The 15,581-nt window shown below is 41.3% G+C and overlaps 1 protein-coding gene across 1 annotated transcript in view; it reads left to right on the top strand.

Annotated features, from left to right (window-relative positions):
• The window catches only part of GRIK4 (glutamate ionotropic receptor kainate type subunit 4), a 436,546-nt gene that overhangs the window by 291,263 nt on the left and 129,702 nt on the right, over window positions 1-15,581 (top strand). The window contains exons 10-11 of the mRNA XM_027835648.1: window positions 1,847-1,954; window positions 4,805-5,008. Of these exons, the coding sequence (XP_027691449.1) occupies window positions 1,847-1,954; window positions 4,805-5,008 (312 nt within the window). The remainder of the gene's footprint in view (window positions 1-1,846; window positions 1,955-4,804; window positions 5,009-15,581) is intronic.

Genomic DNA, 15,581 nt, shown 5'->3' with positions numbered 1-15,581 from the left:
CGAGTGAGTGACCCAGGGAGGCAGTCACTTCACCTCTCAGTTCTCTAAGCAGCTCTCTAAGACTCCTAAGCTGCAGAACAGGGGCTGATCTGCATTAGTTTATGAGGTGTTTATGAGGTGCCCTCACCTGGAGTTTCCTTATGTCAATGAAATCCCAGGTCCATTCTCTGCCTCATCATATGATTTTAGACTGCATTAGATTAAGACTGCAGAAGTATAGTGTCCAGACCAATGGAATATTTAATAGTGCCGCTCAATTCTTCCTTGGTCTGGCCACAGCTAAAGCATCATGTTAAATTCTGAATGCTTCATCTTGGGAGTGACATTGAGGAGCTGCAGCAAATCCAGAGAAGAGAGTACTTAAAACCACATGCCAAGAGGATAGCTCAAGGGCAGCTGGTGGTGCAGTGGATAGAGCACTGGGCATGCAATCAGGAAGACTCTTCTTCAAGTGTTCAAATCTAGCCTCAGACACTTCCTAGCTGTGTGACCCTGGGCAAGTCACTTAACTTTGTTTGCCTCAGTTTCCTCATCTGTAAAATGAGCTGGAGAAGGAAATGGCAAACTACTTCAGTGTATTTACCAAGAAAACCTCAAAATTGTGGTCATGAAGAGTCTGAAATGACTGAACAACAAGAAAAAGAATAGCTCAAATAAATTAGGCATGTTAAGCCTGGAAAAGAGGACATTCAGAGGAAGGGGAGGATGAGAAGGGATGAGATAGCTGTCTCCAGATATTTAAAGGCTGCCATGTTGAAGAGAAAGTCTTTTTTCCCCCTACTTGGCTCCTGTAATAAGGAATCATAACAATGGGTGGAAATTACAGAGACAGGTTTTGGCTCAAAATGAGAGGAAATGTACTCTTAATTAATGCTGCTTCAACCTGGACATTGCTGGAAGTCTTCAAGCTGGGGTTGAATGACCACTTGTCAAGGATGTTATAAACATTCTGTTCATCTGTGGATGGATTAAATGGTCTCTGAGGTTTGGTCCAACTTGTTAATGATTCTATGATTCCTGCTCCTTGGTCCAGAAGCCTCATCTCCCACACCAGTGGGGAGATTTGGGGGTTTTGGGGGGTTTTTTGTTTGTTTGTTTTGGTGGCAAAATGAAAGTCAGAAGGTGATCTAACAAGTCTTTGAAATGCTGTTGCAGGAGAAAAGGGAACCAGCTGTTCTCTATCTTTGATGAGCTCAGAGGGAGAGGAAGTAGGTTAATACAACACCATGAAGAGTTTAGGTTAGACATCAAAAGAACTTCCTGACATGATTCATTCAGAAAGGCTCATTGAGGTAGGTTGTGGAATGGCCTCCCCTAGAGGTCTTTGGAAAGTGGATAGATAATGATAGTCACATTCACATACAGAAAGAACTAAAACAAATTCTTATAGTCTTTTCTTGTCCTGTGATTCTATTACCAAGCTTTTCCTGTTCTTTTATGTAAGAGAACCTGACAGAAGCACTTTCCATGTCTCTTTCTTGATTTTCTTTTCCCTCAAAGTTCTCCTATCCTTTTTCTTTTATCTTCACGTACTTGCAGGTCCCCTGAATCTTTCCCCAAAATTCCCACCCTCTTCCCTACCCAGTCTTTTGTTCATTTCCAGCATACTAGTTCTGGTCCATATCCTTCCCCTTTCTGTCCATGAATTGAATGCACTTCCACCTGAGAGCAGAGAAATGGCCTCTCACGTGTCTTCCAGGCACAGAAATCTGTGATACTCTATTTATCTCCTCATCCCAATGCCCTAAAAAAAATTCACAGCTCTCCAAGTTCCCCCAGATCACCTCCTCCTTGGGGAAAAACCACCCCCAATGTCTTCCCAGTCCTCTCCTATTGATCTCCTCAGATTGGCCAGTGGCATGTGTCAGAGGGCCTCAGCATGGACAACCATCTCTCCTCCTCCAACATCTCCGACAGCCTCTTCAACACCACCCTGGTCGTCACCACCATCCTGGTAAGCCAGGCCTCAGCCTCTGCCTCTTCTTTCTTGGTATCCACAGTTCCCTAGGAGGGTATGCCCATCAGGGCTAATCAGTCACAGAAGTCCTGGTGAACCGCCAATCCCAGTTCTAATCACAGCACTGAGGCCAATTGATGATGGTGTAATTAAAGTTAAGTTGCTGTTTCATTTGGAAATATTATTTGATGGCTTCCAAGGCATTTGGGAAGGAAGACTAGAGTGGGGAGGTGGTGCCATTGATAAATACCTCTGGAAGTAGGGTATCTAGAATGCCCCAGAAAGCTGCTTGCTACAAAGAGAATGTGGACTTGTGGCATAATGGGCAGTCCATATGGGGAGAAGCCCCGTCTTCCTGAACAGCTCTATGTCCCTAGACATTCTGCCCAGTTCAGTGTCCCTGTTGCATAGGGGCAGGCCGGGCTTCCACAGAGGGTAGTTGAGTATGTGGGAGCAAACCTGATCAGTTGGTGCCTTTCTGGGTTGGGGAATGGACAGAAGTAACCTAGACACAGCGACCCAGGGGTTGATATGTAGGGTCCATGCTTAGACTTAGTTGGGGACCCATTTCACCATGCTCTTAAGAGTCCTGGGATATGTTTGCATCCCTCACATATATAGAAATATTAACCAGGCTGTCTTAGTGATTATCTAACAAGTAAGGGGAAAGATAGGGAGAGATCAGATATCTGAAATTTTTTGTGATGTTTAGATCATAACCCATGCATCCCCCAGACATGATTCATTATTCTTTCTTTCATTCATTCAATAAATATTTCTTAGGCACCTACTGTGTGCCCAATCTAGTGCCAAGCGCTGTGATACAGAAACCTTGTAGGAATTTGGGGGGATATAAAGCCTATGTGCAGTGGGAACCCAATTAGAATATTACTGGCTTCTTTCCCCCTGGAACATGCTGGTGACACCAGTGCTTCCCAATAATTGGGAAATGTTTGATGATTCTGAGAGAGTCTCTGGGTCTCCCAAGAGGTGAAGTGAGCCAGGATTGTTTCATCTATTGTCATTGTATCGCTAGCAACTGTATAGTGCCTGGCAGATGGTAAGTGTTTAATAGATGCTTGTTAATTGATTGATTGCTCAAGGTCACACAGGGCAGCAAATAGTAGACCCAGGATTTGAACCCGAGTCACCTGACTCCAAATCTACAACTCTCTCCACTCATCTTTTTAATAACTATGACCTATTCAAATATGTAGTGTCAAACTGCATAGTCCCTAAAATTCAGTACACATCTGAATCAGGTCCCTGGCTCGAACTGCCGGTCAGTGTGTGCTCAAGAGAAAGCAAATTTATTGATTGATTGATGGATTTCAGCCAAGCCAAACAGCATGGGGTAGGGGGGAGAGGGAGGGAAATCTGCTGGAGGGAAGAATATGTCGTATCCCAAAGTCAAATAGCAGTGACCTTTAGCTTGGTTGATATTTTGAATGATTCCTGAACGTAATTAATAAAGGTTTGTTGAATGAATGAATGAATAAACATGAATAATGGAGAGTTTACCATAAATATAGTGAGGACTCAAAGGTTTTTTTTTTCCCCAAAGAATCACCTTGCAAATTATTCCTAACCCTATTGTGGTTTTCTCCCCACACACACACACTTCTTACCACCACTATCTCTCCTCTACCACACATAAATTTATGCCAGCTATATGTTAAATACATTTCCTTTGAAAATTAAAGAAAACATTAAATTAATTTTGAGGGACAGGAATTTTAACAGAATTTCACAACACGCCTTGAGATTCAATTTTTTAAAATTTTAATTCAATTCAATAAGCATTCATTAAGCATTGTACTCAGGACACTGTACATCAGAGGTGTTAAACACACAGCCCCACCAGCAGCATGAGACCCATAGCACTCTAAAGTGCTGTCAAACCAGATTAAAATGTAATTGGGAAATATTTAACAAAATAAATAAAATACAATAAAACATAGATAGTGTTAATATGTACTTCTCTAAGTCAATATGCAGCTTACGGGGATCCAAATGTACCAGTTTAGGAACCCCTTCTCTATTTGAGTTTGGCACCACTGCTGAATATTGTGCTTTGGAATACAAAGACCAAAAAAAAAAAAAAAAAAAAAAGAAAAAAGAAAACAATACCTGCCCTCAGTTGGCTAACATTCTACTCAAATAACTGGAGTCATCTCTGAGTATGATCAAACCAAGGCTGGAAATCCCTGGCCCAGGCTTTTTGTCCAGCTTTATATTCAATCCTTGCTAGACATTGCACAGGGTATAAGAGAAATATGACATGGACTCTGCCCTTGAGGAATTTACAGGCTAGTTGAGAAGATACGACTTGTATATAGTCCAACTGGGGAGAGACAAAACTAGTACTCACAAGGCAGGGAAGGGACAGCCTATGTGGAGATGACTTAAAATGCTATGGGACTTTAGTCAAGACAGAGGTTAATCAGAGAAGGCTTCTTGGAGGAGGTGGGAGTTCAAATTGGCCTTGAAAGATTGGCAAGATTTAGCCAAATGGAGGGGATGGGCAAGGGAGGATATTTTAAGTGGATGGAAAAGCTTGAGTGAAGGGCCAGAGATGGAAATGATGAGGATACACATGGGGAAAAAAGGAGAGTTTTGGCCCATTCCCACAAACATAGCCCATGCTTTGGACCTTGTCATCATCCAGAGTGTGCATCTCTAAAAGCTCACATTTAGAGCTTCCCCTTTCTAACCACCACTTCCATATGTTCCACCCCAATTCCTCTCCCCAACCACTTGTACCTGCCCTTCTTGAGTCTTGCCAAGCGTGTGCTATTGAGATGCCAGGGCTAAGATGAGAATGACAGCTGCCTAGTTTCGCTGCAGGAGAACCCATACTTAATGCTGAAGGGGAACCACCAAGAAATGGAAGGCAATGACCGCTACGAAGGCTTCTGCGTGGACATGCTTAAGGAACTCTCGGAGATCCTGCGCTTCAACTATAAGATCCGCCTTGTTGGGGATGGAGTATATGGTGTGCCTGAGGCCAACGGCACTTGGACAGGAATGGTCGGGGAGCTGATTGCTCGGGTAAGAAAGGGACTGTGGGTTGTCTCAGACCTAGATTAAGAAGGTGATGGGGAAAGGGAAAAATGGGGTCTACATTCCTATTCAGCACATACTACCTGTCATAATCAATAGTGTTCTTTATTTAAAATATTTTATTGACGCTTTGGTGGTGGTGGTGTTCTTCTTACATCACTGTTATTTTCCATAAGTCCTCCTCCCACAAACCCTTTTTTGTAACAAAGAAAAAGCATTAAGCAAACAAACCAACTTATTAACCATGTCTGAATGCATCTCACATCTTGTTCATCTTCTCCAATAAGAGTATGAATTCTAATACCTTTCAATATTTTCTTTTCAATTATTGTGGCCATTGTTCTCTTCTCTTGGTTCTGCTTTCTTTGCTTTTCCTCAGTTCATTCAAGGCTCTCCAAGTTTCTCTGAAGTCCTCTTAAGTTATTATTTCTTATTCCATTAAATTGATGGAATATTCCATTAATATTCCATTAAATTGATGGAATATTCCATTAATATTCCATTAAATTGATGGAATATTCCATTAATATTCCACTAAATTGATGGAATATTCCATTAAATTAATATATTGGAGTTTGTTCAGCCATTCCCTGATCAATGGGCATTGATGTTGTTTCCAGTTATTTACTCATGTAAAATGTCACTATAAATATTTTGGCATATATGGGACCTTTCACTATCTTTGACATCTTTGTAGTTTAACAGTAGATTTTTATGGGATCTTAGTTATCCAGAGTGTTCTGAAAAATAGTAATAGTTTCTTAATAAATGTTTCTTAATCCAGGAAATATTGGACAATTTGTGGATATTCCAAACTCATTGCTTCTCCAACTGAAAGTCAATTTCCTTGATCATTAATACCTCTCAGAAGTTGGGAGGAAGATATAGTGAAAATTGGATGAACTCAAATTGGGTTAATTTGCTATTTATAAGAACCTCTTAAGCAAGAGGTGGCAACTAATGGGGGAAAACAAGCTTGAGAATTTTCTATCAGCTGAATGAGCAGTACTTATTTTGTTGCTTATTGTGTTATATTTTCATCTCAATTATCCTTATATAGCTGAGGTGGTCAAGGACAAGAAGTATGATCAGACACTTGGGTGGTCTTGTAGTTTTTTTGTCTTTTTTTTATTTTTTTATTTTGTTTTTGTCTTTGATTTTTTGGTCTTATAGATCTTAAGGACTAATGTACAAGATGGGGTTAAAATTCCAGCACACCATAGATGGCAGGACAGAGAGATTGTATAAAAGGAAATGGGACTACAAGGAAATCTAAGTATTCTTGGTACAAGCACAAGGTTAAATAGTCATTAAAAGGTCTTTCTGCCAAAAGAAAATAACTAATTCATTGTTAATCCTGGAACAAGATTAGAATCACAGACTTAAAACTTGTAGGGAGTTTATAGAGTTCCTCAGTTGTAAGGCTGGAAGAGGGAACTTTACTTGTCACCTTGCATGCCTCCTTATTTTACAGAGGGGAGAAGAAGAGAAACTGAGACCCAAATTAGTTAAGAGACTTGTTAGTGAGTGTCAGAACTGGGACTAAAACCCAAGCCTCCTGGATCCCAAACTTTGTTGTTGTTTTTCATTCAGTCATTTCAATCATATCCAATTCTTCATGACTCCATTTAGGTTAGAGTAGCTTGCCATTTCCTTCTCCAGCTCTTTTTACAGGTGAGGAAACTGAGGCAAACAGGTTGAAGTGACTTGCCTAGGGTTACATAGCTACTAAGCATCTGAGGCTGGATTTGAACTCAGGTCTTCCTGACTCCAGACCCCACACTCTCCATTGAGCCACCTAACTGCCCAAACTAGTACTCTCTTATCATGATCAAGCTTTTCAGTTTTTGCATGTATGTAGGTATGTGTTTACCTTAAGTTTAAGATACATGGTAATAACTCAGTAGAGAGAGCACATCTGTGGGGGTCAAGATTTCTGGGTTCTTTCACATGCTGAGGGACAAAATTATAACAGTTCCTTCCTCTCTCTGAACCTCAGTTTCCCCATTTTCCCAATGGGATGATGAGGTACTATTATGCAGGGGATCAAGCATTTAACTAGGGAGTCAGGAAGAAAACTTGGGTTAAAATCCCACTTCAGACACTTACTGCCTGTGTGACTTTAGGCAAGGCACTTAACTTCTCCTAAACTCAGTTTCCTCATCTGGAAAATTGAGATAATAATATTTTGTAGCACCTACCTCACAAAATTATTTTAAGGAGCAAATGATAGGATGTATACACAGTGCTTTGTAAACCTCAAAGCAAAATACAAATGCCAATATAAATAATAATAAATATTATCATTGTTGTTGTGTTAATGATGTTGCTATTGTTATCCCTAACTTTTGTCCATGACCTCACAGCAGGAAGCAGGTTAATGTTGAAAGCAGTGATGAGATACACCTTATGCTCTGCCTTAAAGAAGAGTGGAACATGAATCCAATAAATTCATCCTTATTTGCAAAATATGGGTGGTGGTGTGGTACTGCTCATGCATAGAGAGATGCCCAGCCCTAGTGCAAATAAGAGCAGCAGCCTTGCAAAACACAGGCTTACAAATCAGCTACAAAAGTCCTGGGGAGCCCTGGAGAAAAACACAATGGGAGGGAGAGTTGGGGTCGGGGGGCCTGTGAAAGTATCTGCAGGGAACCTAAGACTGGCTTTGAGACTCCAGCTCACCCCCTGCCAATGAATACATAGGCATTACTAAAGGAGGATTTGCTGTTTTTCCTTCCCTGCTTAAAGATTCCCTGCTGGGATATTTTTCCTTCCCATGTTTAGAATCCACAGTGGGGATGGAGTCCAGGGGCTAAATCAAGAATGGGGAACCTGTGGCCTCAAGGCTACATATGGCCCTCTAGGTCCTCAGTGTGGCCCTTTGATGGAATCCAAACTTCATGATAGTTCTGTGAGGTTTGGATTCATTCAAAGGGCCATACTTGAGGACCTAGAGGGCCACATGTGGCCTCAAGGCTGCAAATTACCCTCTCCTGGGCTATGTCATAGGAGGATGAGACACAGGGTCTCCTATCCGCTTCTGCTGATCTACTTGGCCACCTGTGTCCTAAACCTGGAGTCCTCTGGGTATCCTATCTGAGGATAGGCATAAGAGGATGGACTAGATGACCTCTGAAGGAGACTTTAAAGTGACAAATTCTCCACTTGTAAGAGAAATTCATCCCTTCTCCTTCTGGAAGGTTGCATGAATTATAATAGCTCCTTAGAGGAAGTCTCAATGATTGACTACACCAGTGGAGAGGAGTTTGAGTGCAGGCACCTATTGAGTGACGTCAGGAAGTCAGACTGAGACCTTCAACTATGCCAATGTGAATAATCCACATGGAGTTCAAGGGTTGAGCATAGCCTTTGAGTGTCACCAGACCTGATTCTCTACTTTATAGGGTGTAAATGATCTGATCACATTCAATTCAGGAACTTGGGCCAAAATGGGGAGTCCATGCATAGCCAGTCAGTTGCTAACTTGTACCAGCTATGCAAGGGCCTTCTAAGATATCCTCCCCGGGAAGAGCAATAGTCCTTGAAACTCAGATCTGACATTTTCCTACCCTGAAGGAGTAAATGTCTCAACCAGAAACATTGAGGTTGACCACAGTTAATTCCTCCTGAAGTCTAGAATAAATTCCAATAGATAATATGGAAGGGAATCAATCATAGAATGTTAGAGTTGTTGTTCATCCTTCGTTTTGAAGAGGACCAATGACATCATGGGGTGATGTCATGGATCGAGAGTGAATTGTATTTAAAGTGAGGCAGAGTTGCACAAAATAGTCAGCCTTACTCTCTCTTCCTGGGTCATCAGAGTCCAGTGGCAGGAGAAAAGTCAAGATGATTGGCGATTGCCCAGGATGCAGTGGATGACCTTGACGTCTTCAATGCCTGACCAAGCTCTAAGCACTCCACAGTGCCTGGTTCATCTGCCTTCATGATGAATTGCAGAGATCACAGACTCGTTGTTGTTTTTAAATTGAAAGGGACCTCAGAAAGCATCTACTCCAACCTCCTCATTTTGCAGATGTGGAAAATGAGGACCAATTTAATGACGTACCCAAGTTCACACGTTTAGTAAACGTCAAAACCAAGAATAGAATCCAAGTTTTCTGATGAGTCAAATGTAGAATTGTTTCTCCTTGTGCAGCTCCATGAGGGCATGGATCATGTCATAGTTAAATGTTGTATTCCCCTTAAGGTCTGGAACATTGTTCTGGGCACAGTAGGTACCTTAATATAATTTTGTTGCATTGAATTTGCCTTGCTGAATTCAGTGAATGCATGGAAAATGCATTTGTTAAATGTTTACTAGATGCCAAGCACCTCACTAAGTCTTGGGAATATATACAGAAAAAGTTAGGTAGGCACTGATCTAAAGTAACTCATACTCTAATTGAAGGAGACAACACATAGAAGTCCAGTTTCAGGGCAGATGGAAAGGCCTGGTGATCCTTCATTTCGTGAGGAGGAATGGAGTTGTTGATTTCCATCTCAGTCAAAGTCTGTGAGCAATCAAGCATCCCAGACAAAAGGGAGTGCACCTTTGCACTCCTCTTGGTGCCTGCTTTTCCACAACCCCACATCCAGGGTCCCAACCTTCCTGGAAAGAGTATTGGATGACCTAGCATGAGGGGAGGGGGTTGGGGAAAAGGCTAGGAAGACAAGATACACCTGGTGGTGCCCCCCTGGTCATCCCATATGAATATGGGAGGAGGGTCAGAAGATAATTTTGAATGGCTTAGGGATGTGATATTTCATAATGGAAAAAGTACTGGACCTACTGTTAGGAGATTTGGTTTTGAGTTCCAATTATATTAGTTATTAGCTGGGTAACTATGGACAAGTCATTTCACTTCCATGAGCCTCAGTTTCTTCATATGTAAAAGGGGGATAATAATACTTGCACTTATTTCCAGCATCTCCTTCAATCAGTCAACAAATATTTATTAAGCACCTGCCATTTTCTAGTTTGGGGGATATAAGTGCCAAAAATGAAACACATTTCTCTTGCAGCTCTACTCACAAAGAGCTTACATTCTAATGGGAGAGACATCAAGTACATATAAAACATACATATTACAAACATATACAAAATAGTTAGGTACAAGGTGATTAAGATCATTAGGGAGGGAGAGAAGTAACAGTTAAGGGGGACCAGGAAAGGCTTCATGGAGAAGAAAGAGAAAGTCTTAATGAGGGCAGAAATAAGGAGGAAGCATATTCCAAGCATGGATATCAGCCAGTGCAAATGCATGGAGATAGGAGGCGGAGCGTCATGAGTGGGGAACAGAGAGAAGATAGTCTGGATAGATAGTAGAGCATAAGAGGGGGAGTGATATCCAGTGAGTCTGAAGAGATAGATTGGGGACAGGTTGTATAGGGCTTTAAAAGCTAAACTGAGGAATTTATATTTTATCCTAGAGTCAATAGAAAGTCCCTGGAGTTAGTTGAGCATAGGAGTCACATGGTTGGAACTACACTTGAGGAAAATTACTTTGGCTGCAAAATATAGAATGGCTTGTAGTGGGGAGAGACTTGAGGAAGGGAGACCAGTTTAGAGGTTGTTGAGATAATCTAGATAATCTAGACAAGAAGTGAATGAGGGCCTGAGCTAACATGGTAGCTGTGTGAGTGGAGAGGAGGGGTCATATGTGAGAGATATTGTGAGTACAGAAACAGTAAGGTCTGGCAACTGATAATACGTGGGATGAGGGAGAGTGAGGAGTCCAGGGTAATGTTTTTTCACAGGTTTGCTGTCAGAAAATCTATTTGTAAGCCTTAAAATGCTATACAAATGAGAGTCATTATTGTTTTTTCTTAAACTGGAAATGTTAATCTATTGATCCATTCATGCCTTTTTCCTCTCTCATATCAGGGAGGTCTGAGCTTGTTCTTGGCTGTATAATGGACCTAGGACTAGTACAACCTGAATGAGGCTAAAAAAGAGTATTTCTATCTTGTGGATGCTTGTTGACCACTATAAATTGGCTCATGCATGCCTTGAAATGATAGTTTGTCTATTGAGGGTTAAGGGCAGAGGAAGCAAAGGCAATGGATGAAGGAAGGAAGGCTATTGGGAAATACTATGGTCTTCGCTAGGCTACCTGAAATAATCCCCAGAGTGTACAACTAGAGGAACATATTTGAAAGGGAAAATTACTTAACTTGTCAAATTAAGATAACAAACATTTATTACACACTTACAAAGTGCCAGGCACTGTGCTCAGCACTAGGGAAGCAAAGATAGATAAAAAAAAAATAGCCTGTGCCCTCAAGGCTCTCAGAATCTAAAAGAGGAGACAACTTAATGACTGTGTGTAAACAAGATACATACAGGATAAATTGGAAATCATCTCAGAGGAAAGATACTAACCTTAATGGTGACTGAGAAAAGATTCTTTTAGCTCAGATTTGAAGGAAGTCAAGGAAACCAGAGGTAGAGGTGAGAAGGGAGAGAATCCCAGTCATGTGGGACAGCCAGTGAAAATGCACAAAATAGGGTGTCTTGTACAAGGAACAGCAAGGATGACAGCATCGCTGGATCAGATGTGGAGGGGAATGAATTTATAAGAAGACTAGAAAGGTAGGAAGGGTCTGTTATGAAGGCTGATAAAAAGCCAAAACAGGATTTTATATTTGATCCGGGAGAGAATAGGAAGCCACTGGAGTTTACTGAGTAGGGATTGGGGGTATCGTGGTCAAACCTGTGCTTCAGTAAGCTGAGTAGAGGATAGATCGGAGTGGAGAAAGACTTGGAGGCAGGGAGACCAAACCAGTAGGCTACACTAATCCAAGAATGAGGCGATGAGGGCCTGCACCAGGGTAGTAGCAGTATTGGAGGAGAGAAGAGGATATATACGACAAATGTTAAAAAAAGTAGAATCAACAAGACTTGGCAACAGATTAGCTGGGGAAGGGCAAGGTGTGTAAGAGAGGATGAAACCTATGTGGTGAGCCTGGGTGACTGGGAGAATTGTGTCCTCAACAGTAATGTGAAAATTAGAAAAAGGGAAGGATTTTGGGGGAAAGATAGTGAGATATGTTCCATATAAGAAAATCTTGAAAGGGAAAATTTAAATACATAGAATCTTGGAATTCTCTCAGTTTCCAAATCTAGTGATCTTTTGTTAGCTTTCTTGACCTCTCTGCATCATTTGATCACTATCTACTCTTGGTCTCTGTGACTCTATGCATCACTGTGAGTCATTCTGTGACTCCTCCTGTGTAATCTCCTTCTATAGAGATCTTGAAGGATAGAAATGCTAGCAAGTCTTATCCTTTCCCTTGACTACAATACTCTAAGTTTCATGAGGGTAAGGACTGTGTCCTATCTAATGTCTGTATCTATCCCATCCCTTGGTACAGTGTTTTATACAGAGTAAACATTCCATAAATGTTTACTGAATTGAGAATAGTAAGATGACTTTAATGTAGAACTAGAAAAAGAAATTAGAAACCATCTAGTTCAACTGTCTCATTGGGTGAGAAAATTGAGGTCCAGAGAAGGAAAGTGATTTGCATAAGGTCATTTATTAGAAAGTTGTAGATCTCAGGTTTGAATCTAGGTCCTCTGACTCTAACTTCACTGCCTAAGCCTAATTCTAGTGTATGTGCCACATGGCCTCTCACATATTGCTAGATTATATAAGGCAAAGTAATGGCCTGGATGACCTTCAGAGGGCCCCCCTTTCCTACCATTGCTCTACCCAGTGATGGATCCCCTGCCATTTTGTTATCAGAAGATTACCCAGGGCTGTGGAGTTGTTCAAACTGAAGAGTAGTAATTGTTAAAGAGCTTCTAAGCATATTTCCTACATATGTATGAAAAGCACTGGAGCATTTCTTGTGGTGTAGAAACCATTAGAAAAGAAGGATGCTGTTGCTGGACAAATAGATACATATATAGTGGATCAAATGGTTGACCTGATTCCTCCTGGCAGTGTTTCTGACTGGTGGAGATGTTGGTTGCTTTGGGAGGCAGCACATGTTTGAATTTGCTCTTTGCCCATAATCAAATCCTTCACAGCTCAGTGATCCCTGGGCCTGGCCAGTTATTGGGTCGTACCCACACAATCCCATTCCCTTGGCTAGAACATGCTACTCCCTTCTTCAATAATCCAAGGCAAAACTATCTTCCATTGTTCACAGAGGAAGTCACCAGTTTCTCTGTTGTTCATTATCTTTTCAGCATTTATTTTCACTAGATTCATTTGCATTTCTAATGTTTCTTGTTAAGTCTTTTTATGTGTGCGTGTGCTGATTCCTCCATTAGACTGTGAGCTCTCTGGAAGCATTTAATAGCAAAAACAGTACTAGCCCTGAAGCCAGAGAACTTGGGTTTGTATCCTTATTCTGCTACTTATTAGGAAGGAAGGAAGGAAGGAAGGAAGGAAGGAAGGAAGGAAGGAAGGAAGGAAAGAGGGAGAGGGAGGGAGGGAGGAAGGAAGGAAAGAAGGAAGGAAGAAAAGAAGGAAGGAAGAAAGGAAGGGAGAAAAGAAGGGAGGGAGGAGGGAGAAAGGGAGGGAGGAAGGAAAGAAGAAAGGAAGGAAAGAAAAGAAAGAGGGAGAGAGGAAGGAGGGAAGGAAAGAAGGAAGGATGGAAGGAAGGAAGGAAATGAGCATTTTTAAGTGCCATGCTAGGAACTGTGCTAAATGTTTTACAAATGCCATCTCATTTGATTCTCACAACAATCCTAGAAGGTGGGTGTTATTATTATTCCCATTTTGCATTTGAGAAAAGTGGGACAGACTGAGGTTAAGTGATTTGCCAAGGGTCACACAGCTAGTGTCTGAAGCTATATTTGAACATATGGAGTCTTCTTGGCTGCAGGCCCAGTGTTCTATCCACTGTGCCATCTAGCTACTTCTATTAACTATGGACCTTAGATAAGTCATTATCTCTTCATCCATAAAATAAGGAGGTTATAATAGATGATCTATAAGTTTTCTTCTAGCTCAAAGTCCTATGGAATTAGAAATTAATTGCAAAAAGTGCAAATGCCACTTCATTCCTTCACATGGTCACCTATAATACTTCTACATGTGTTATTGTCAGTTACACTAAACCCCTCATTTTACATAGGAGAGGCTCAGAGAAGGGAAGGGATTGCTCAAGGTCATACCCTTAGTTGGTGACACAGTTGGGTCTCGTTCAGAGAGAGAGGTGAGCTTCACCAGCAGCAGGATGCAAGTGGGGGAGATATAAAATAACGGAGTCAGAGAACCCGATGGTATTGTAATCTCCTTAATATTCCTGGTACAGTCTGATGATCAAGTATTCAGATTAGATTAGAAACATCCTTTATGTGTAAACCATAAATTAAAATTGGCATATGTACCTTTGATCTTCTCAGGGCATGACTGAAAGGCCCCAATTCCAAAGGTGACCCTTCTCTTGATGAAACTCTAGAGTCACATTCTAGGTCATTCATTATGCCCCGTCCACCTGACAGCACCAAAGCCAGACCCTCAGCAAGAAGTACCATGGACAGAGCACCTAGTGTTCAGAACTCCTGTTAACCATTCTGGAGCCATACAGAATGCATTGAGTGCCCAGGTCAGCTCTAGGCTTTGTGGGAAATACACAGTCTCTGCCCTAGAGGAGCTTACTGTCCCAAAGAAGAAATAGGATTTGAGCATATAAGGATAAGTTCCTGACAGCAGTGGAAGAAATGGCAGGATAACCTCTGACATTCATATAGCATGCCAAGGCTCGCAGAATAATTCACATCCATTATCTCATTGGATCCTCACAACATACATGTGAGATTGTAATGCAGATATTATGGTGCCTATTTCACAGACAGGGAACTTGAAGCAAAGAGAGTTTTCTGATATTGAGATGGCCTATCTCTTTCCCAAGGCCAACTCCTCTACATGTACCCTTCATCTCACCCTGTCCCATTTTTTCTAGGACATTGCCTATACAATAATTTCCTCTTTCTCTTTCATATTCAGTGTCTCCATATCTACTGGTTCCTTCCCTGCTGCCTACAAACACACCCAAGTCTCCCTCATTCTAAAATATCTTCACTAGACTTTATCATCCATTCAAGCAATCTCTCTCTCTTTCTTTTCTTCTTCTCTCTCTCTCTTTTCTTCTCTCTTTCTCTCTCTCTTTTCTCAGTTAAACTCCTAGAAAGACTGTTTATATTCTGATTCTATTTCCCAACTTCTCATTCACTCCTCAAAACCCTATAATTAAACTTCTAACCTCATTACACGACTGAAATGTCTCTTTCTAAAATTATAAGTGATCTCATAATTGCAATATCCAATTAGCTTTTCTCAATCTTCATCCTTCTTGATCTCTGTTCACCTCTCTGACAACCCTCTCTTCCAGTAGACTCTCTCCTCTCTGGATTTCTATGACTATACTCTTTTATTGTATTTATCATCCCTGCCAGACAACCTTTCAGCCTTCTTTGCTGGCTCATCATCTATTTATGCCCCTAACTGGGAATGGAGAATGTTCCCCAAAATGCTGTCTCTCTCTCTCTCTCTCTCTCTCTCTCTCTCTCTCTCTCTCTCTCTCTCTCTCTCTCTCTCTC

This window comes from Vombatus ursinus, unplaced genomic scaffold (genome assembly GCF_900497805.2).
Source record: "Vombatus ursinus unplaced genomic scaffold, bare-nosed wombat genome assembly UNPS02014816.1, whole genome shotgun sequence".
Lineage (NCBI taxonomy): Eukaryota > Metazoa > Chordata > Mammalia > Diprotodontia > Vombatidae > Vombatus > Vombatus ursinus.
Note: the sequence above shows the minus strand (reverse complement) of the source record. Positions and strands in the feature narration are given on the sequence as shown.